The 6,968-nt window shown below is 37.9% G+C and overlaps 1 protein-coding gene across 1 annotated transcript in view; it reads left to right on the top strand.

Moving 5' to 3' along the window:
• The window catches only part of ARMC10 (armadillo repeat containing 10), a gene marked incomplete at its 5' end in the record, with an annotated part of 15,904 nt that extends 11,681 nt beyond the window's left edge, over positions 1-4,223 (top strand). The window contains 2 exons of the mRNA XM_006774946.2: positions 2,170-2,241; positions 3,114-4,223. Of these exons, the coding sequence (XP_006775009.1) occupies positions 2,170-2,241; positions 3,114-3,365 (324 nt within the window). The remainder of the gene's footprint in view (positions 1-2,169; positions 2,242-3,113) is intronic.
• Positions 4,224-6,968: the final 2,745 nt, after the last annotated feature.

The following is a 6,968-nucleotide window of genomic DNA, read 5'->3' as shown; positions in this document are numbered from 1 at the left end:
CAGCGTGGAATTTTAGTTGAGGATACTGTATGCTGCTGCAGTTATTATTTCTGGTGTAAATCTGCCCTCGTTGACAACTAAGCCTTCATCCAGGCTTATTTCATAGTTTTGAGGCCACTCTATTTCAGAACTCTTGTCCCAGTTTTCTTTTTTTTTCTTTTTTTAATATATTTTATTGATTTTTTACAGAGAGGAAGAGAGAGGGATAGAGAGTTAGAAACATCGATGAGCAAGAAACATCGATCAGCTGCCTTCTTCACACTCCCCGCTGGGGATGTGCCTGCAGCCAAGATACATGCCCTTGACCGGAATCGAACCTGGGACCCTTGAGTCCACAGGCCGACGCTCTATCCACTGAGCCAAACCGGTTAGGGCCCCAGTTTTCTTAATCAAAACTTCAGTGAAGTTGGAGACGAGTGTTTATTCCTAACACTTTCTATCAGTGTCGCTGGCAGCCAGTTGAGCCACCCAGACCTGACAGTGACTCTAGGAAATGCACTAAAGAAAAAGGTCGGAAGTTGTCTTTGCTCTTTCACTTTAAGAGGCTGTAATTTTACAAAGGATGTCTGTTTGGAAAACATGATCTCCTCATATACAAGAAACTGTTACCCGTGGTTTCCACTGGGAGTGCAGTAGGCAGATAGGATGGTGGCTTTTGTTTTTACCTTGTTCTTTTCTGCACTGTTAGAAATTTATCATGATCATTTATTAATTTTATTTAAAAAAATTTAAGGAAAATAAAGTTTAATAATATTTCATAGTTTTCCACTGCATAATTTTTAATAGTTGATTAAAAAAATAAAATTAAGCTAAGTCATATATTCTCCTCCTTGATTAACAAATTAGTATGTTCAACATGTTCAAAGGAATATATCAAGACGTAAGATCTGTATATATAAAAGCCTAAGCAACCGTTTGTTTGACTGATAGCTATGACACGCACTGACCACCGGGGGCAGACGCTCAATGCACAGGCAGGAAACATGGAACAGACTGATGAATCTCAGAGGGAAGTGGGGAGGGCGGGAAGAGATTAACCAAAGATCTTATATGCATACTAAAGGCCTGGTGCATGGATTTGTGCACCGGTGGGGTCCCTCAGTCTGGCCTGCAAGGATCGGGTGGAAACCAGCAGTCTGACATCCCATGTGGGGTCCTGGATTGTGAGAGGGCGCAGGCCAGGCTGAAGAACCAGGCCTCTAGTAAGTACATAAAGACCAGGGAGAAAATACCAAAACTTAATAGTGATCATTTCTGGTCATGGAAATATGGGTGAATTTCCTTTTTGTGTTTTTCTATCTTCTTTGCTAATATTCTCTAGTAAACACATAATGCCTTTGTAATCAAAGAAAGTTTTATAAAATACACATCTGGTTCCTTTCGGGTCTAGTGGAGAGCACATTTGTCACCGTTTCCTGCCTTCAGAACCCCTCCCTGCTCCTCACTCTCATTTCAAATACCTTGTAGAAAGTAGTTTTATTTGACCTTTGTTTTTAAAGTAGGAATTCTATTTTAATCTTGTTATTACTAAGTTTTCAGTTAGGAATGCTGATATTTTAGCTACTTGCCTATAAGTTAACATTTATTTGCTGATTATTTCTATCACTGCCTATTTAAATGATTATAAAGCATTTTCACATTAAAAAAGTAAATTCAAAGCTTCATTGTGACCTACTAAGAAGAAAAGGGCCATCTTGTTATTTATTTAGTCTTGGTAACCAAATTGTTTTTAAATTTTCATACTTTAAATAGAAATAAACTGAACTTTGAAAGATTCCTTTTTGTTCTAAAGATCATATTTCACCTAACAGTAATCATAATACAATTTATGTAACACATGTTATACCTACCGTGTGTTAGATATGCATGTAGGTGGGGGTGAATATTGTCTTCAGTTTTCTCCCCAACAAGGTAATTGGAAAAATTTGGTTTAAATAACACAAGTGTTCTGAGACCTGTGCCAGGTGTTGGGGGGCAGGAAAGGAGGTGTGGGGAGGGAGGGAGCGATCCCTTTTATATAAGATGAATTGAGAGCCTCCATGGAGTAAGAGAATTTGAGCCAGACCTTGAAGCATAGGCAGTGCTTTAAAATGTGACATGGCAAGAGGACGGAGAGAAAAATTCATGCCAACTGAGTCTCAAATAAACCAATGTTGTTCTTCATTTCAGGTTCAAGTTTTAAAACTGCTGTTGAATTTGTCTGAAAATCCAGCCATGACTGAAGGACTACTTGGTGCCCAAGTAAATAGCTTACATGTTTGTTTTGTAAATATACAAATGTGTAGATTTGGACACATAGATCTGGATGGATTTATTCCTTTTGAAATGCTAACAGGGATCATCTCTAAGGAGCAATATTGTGTTGTTTTTTCTTTGGTTCTTTTTGCCTACATGAATTTCCCACATTTTTTGTAAGGAGCATATTTTACTTTTAAAATTTGTTTTTGAAAAGGTCTCCCTAGTAAAAATAAATAGTAATTTTCTGTCTCCACCCAGTTTGGGATATACTTATATCATCACCTCTTTTACATTTGACTTGGTTATGCTCACATGTATCTCTTATCTACGGAAACACTAGTGTGAAAGGAGTTTCCAGTACGCGCCCGATGCTGGGCTAGTGCCGATCCTCCGAGTGAGTACAGGGTGACATGTGCTTGTCCTCACGGAGCTTACAATGTAGGGAGGAGACAAAAATATGTAACAGGAGAACAAGACAATTAAAAGATAAGTATTCTGAAGGAAGCAGAGGTGGTGCAATTAGAACGAACTCAGCTCCTGTGGAAAGAGACCCTGCTCTGTTCACCTGCTCATTATGTGTGCAGTAAATGTTTGACGGGTGAATTGAGGAGGCCCTATGAAGACTGTTTGATGGACCTTAAAAAGGGAAATGGGTGTTTTCGCAAATGATTATATTCTAGGATTCCAAGGAAATCATATTTTTCCAGCTAAAATATGAAACCTCTTTTTTCCATTAGTATACAGTGTGGGGGTACGTAAGATTTTGCATTTATGTTATACAATCGTAGGGATAATGTTCAATGGTAAGATTTTTAAAATATATTCAACAGTTTTAAAATGAAAATATACATGAACAATGTTGTTTCCTTTTCCAGGTGGATTCATCCTTCCTCTCCCTTTATGATGGCCACGTGGCAAAGGAGATTCTTCTTCGAGCTCTTACGCTATTTCAGAATATAAATAACTGCCTCAAAAAGGAAGGCCGCTTAACTGTCCAGCCTACTTTCCCTCAAGGTTCATTGTTTTTCCTGTTATATGGAGAAGAATGTGCCCAGAAAATGAGAGCATTAGTTAATCATCACGATGCGGACGTGAAGGAAAAGGTAACAATACCACCCAAATTCTAACTGGTAGGTCATACTTTCCAAAGAGTAATGCGGTCTGGAAGTAACTTCATCTTTACAAAGGGATTCTTCCAGCTGCTGAATTTAAACAGTAAATATCAGATTTCATCATTTCCACAGCTAGAACTTGCCATAGTCTTGTGATGTATTTTGGACCATTTTATTGATACTAAACAAATATAACAGCTTGTTCTGAAACATTTATTTCCTTTTATTTTGCTCTTTGCTGAGCTACTTTAATCATTTCTTCTACATGAAGTGGCAGTGACCTTTTTATATGTAAGCTACTCCTCTGCTGTGTGCTGTGATAGTTCTCACCTGAGAGAGCATTAGTGTGTGATTGTTTCAGAACTGCCGTAGGAATGACCTTCTTTTAGTAACAGTGAGATCCTATGCTCGAGTCCACCTGCCAGCCTAGCCGTACTGCTTTCAAAAGTCTATTCTAATTATTAAATCTATTCTAGTCAATGAAAATGGTAAACTTTTTGGAGAAACGTTTCCTAGTACTCACCCACTCCCATTCAGTGTGCCAGCATGTAAAGATGCTGTTATAAAATACTGGGATCCATCCAAGTGCCCACCTATGGTCAATTGGTTAAGTCAATCATCTAATCTTAAAGAACTAAGTAGGACTGAATGTGCTAATGTGGAAAGACGCCCCTGAAATATGAATGTTTTTAAATGAAAGCTATTTTGGCTTATCTATGGATAGCCACTTCTAGAATGATACTCAAACTCCTGGGTGTGGGACTGTGGAGTGAGGAAATGACTTTTCTATGTTCACGTTCTGCTGTTTGAAATTTTTACTGTGGCATAAATTTTATCATAATTTTTTAAATAAAAAGGAAAAGTAACTCACAAGGTTATGTTTTTGCCTATTAATTGATAGTACTTTATTCATTCATTTTCATCCATATTTTACTTAACTAAAATTACATATAATATATGAAAGTTTCTCAGCTATTATCTTTAATAATATTTTTGCTCCATAAGCTACTATAACAATTAATTGCTATATTGAAATGCAGCCAGGTTTTATAATATTCAAGTTCATCACCACCATGCTCAGTATTAAGTAAATAAAAATGCAAGCAGAAGCTTTCCTACTCAAGTATTTAAGGCAAAGCTTTAATAGACTTTAAATTCCATTGGTAAATACATGGATTTCCACAGGAAGTCAAAATCCTCAAACAGAAAGATGTGTTTTCACAGTTATCCTGATACAGAACTCAAACGTGAAAGAAATATTTTTACAGTAGAAAAAGGATTCAATATTGAGATGAAAACATGTAAATTCCTAAGTGGCTACATTAGTAATGTACATATGATGACTAAGAATAATACTTTTCTTTATCAGTGATGCAAACATAAGTATTAATTCCCTGAAAGATACATTTCTTTATTATAATTTTTTAATCTGCCTCCTTATTTACCAAAAATATATATTCAAAATGCACACATTAAAAACTGGGCTTTGGTTTCAATGTGCTTTAGCAGCATTGAATTCTAAAACTGCCTCTTTTCTTCTTCTGTTAGTTTGAATAAATAATCACATATCCTGGAAATCAGAGCATTGACCCTGAAATGTCAAAATGCTGGAGAAAGAGGGGGCGTCCTTTTAACTACCCAGAATGAATTACATAATGAAAACGCACAAGCAGATCTTTATCTCTGTAGATCATGGCACACCTTGGCTTTTATTTGGTGCGACTTCTCCTAATTGGTGGTTGCATCTCTTGAGCAATGAGGAATGCCAGTGCTCCTCAGTTCCCACAGGAAAAAGGGAACCTTCAGTAATGTCTCACATTGGTAATGATGCCAGCTAATCAAAGAGGAAAATGAAATTGACTTAGAGAAGGAAGGAGATTAAAAGGTATTATGAAGTACATGAGACTGAATGAAGGGAAGAGAATTATTTGTCTTTTTCAATTTTCTTTTTCATTTTGCAGATAAACCCTTCAAAATGTAGACATAAGTAAAATATAAAATGGGAATAACTCAACAGAGTGAGATTCTATAAGAAGAGATGAAGCTTAGTGTACTTCTTAGTAATAAAACATCAAAGTAGAAAGAATGTGAATGGTAATTAAAACTTGTGAGGCAGCCTAGAAATCTGAGGCAGGCCCAATTAAATGGAACTAGCACATAATTTAAGGTGCTTAGCGACCATCAGTTGGTACATGTGGATACAAAAATAATGTTAAGGCATTCGACAGAGAAGAAATCAAGAGGTACTTAGCTTGTTTCATAGAGCAGAGGTAAGAGATGAATTTTCCATTCAGCGTGAAACAGCAAGGAAGGTGATCACAAAAACACTGGCTAGTATTAGGGCAACACACTCAAAACTAATCCACCACAAACCTAACGTCCTGATTTGAAGCTGCTTGCTAAATGCTCCTTTGAAGTGAAAAAAGTTTATGCTTATTCAGTTTTTTTCCTGAAGGTCCATTTTATGGGGAAATTGTTTGTGCTTTAGTGTCCCCAAATCACATACATTCACATGTAGTATATACACAAACATCATATACACATTTCCTTTTGACCAATTTGCATCTTTGTAGATAAAAATGCTAAATTTTGATTAAGATCATTTAGATTTGGTTTTGGCTTTCCAAATTTTACAAAATGAATGAGATAAAGTTGTCAATCCTCAGTGTTTAATGTCCTGATATATATACTGAAATCTGTAACAGGAACAATACATTATCAAAAAAGTTAACCTATTTTCAGCTTCCAATTCTACATATATGTATTAGGTAAGGGTATCCTAAAAAATCATTTTCTCCCTTATATTTTCAAAGTGCATTTTTAAAAAAAATCAATTATTCATAGTTTTGGGAGGTAGCTCAAAATTCTCCTCTTGTTACACATGAGGAAACTGAGGCACAGTGAGCATAGGTGACTTGTTTCAGTAACAGAAAGCTCCTTGGTGAAATTAAGTGGCTAACTGTAGCATGCATATATATGTGCTACGGCACCGCCTGGGTAGCATTTGGTGTAAAAAACCTACTTTGATTATTTGTTATGAATAAAGTTCATTTCACTGAGACTATGAATGAGACAGAATGGACCTCCAAATGTATCTAATCAGCTCTCTTCACTTAAGATGGTTCAGAGTAATCAAGTGACTTCAGAGCCCTTAGGACTGAGCCTCAGGTCAGCTGATTCTTCTCTCTCTCTCTATATATATATATTAGTACTAGAGGCCCAGTGCACAAAAATTTGTGCACTCAGTGGGGAGGGGGGTCCCTCAGCCTGGCCTGTGCCCTCTCGCAGTCTGGGACCCCTCGGGGGATGACCACCTGCTGCCTTAGGCCTGCTCCCCGGGGGATTGGGCCTAAGCTGGCAATCAGACATCCCTCTGGCAGCCCGGCAGCCCTAGGGGGATGTCCATTTGCCAGCGGGGAGCAGGCCTAAGCTGCAATCGGACATCCTTAGCGCTGCTGAGGAGGCAGGAGAGGCTCCCACCACCATCGCTATACTGGCAGCCATCAGCCTGGCTTGTAGTTGAGCAGAGCTCCCCCCTGTGAGAGCGCCCTGACCACCAGGGGTAAGCTCTTGCATTGAGGGTCTGCCCACTGATGGTCAGTATGCGTCATAATGACC

The sequence above is a fragment of the Myotis davidii genome, unplaced genomic scaffold (genome assembly GCF_000327345.1).
Source record: "Myotis davidii unplaced genomic scaffold, ASM32734v1 scaffold125, whole genome shotgun sequence".
Lineage (NCBI taxonomy): Eukaryota > Metazoa > Chordata > Mammalia > Chiroptera > Vespertilionidae > Myotis > Myotis davidii.
The sequence above is the reverse complement of the archived record's forward strand: the minus strand, read 5'-3'. Positions and strand labels throughout refer to the sequence as shown.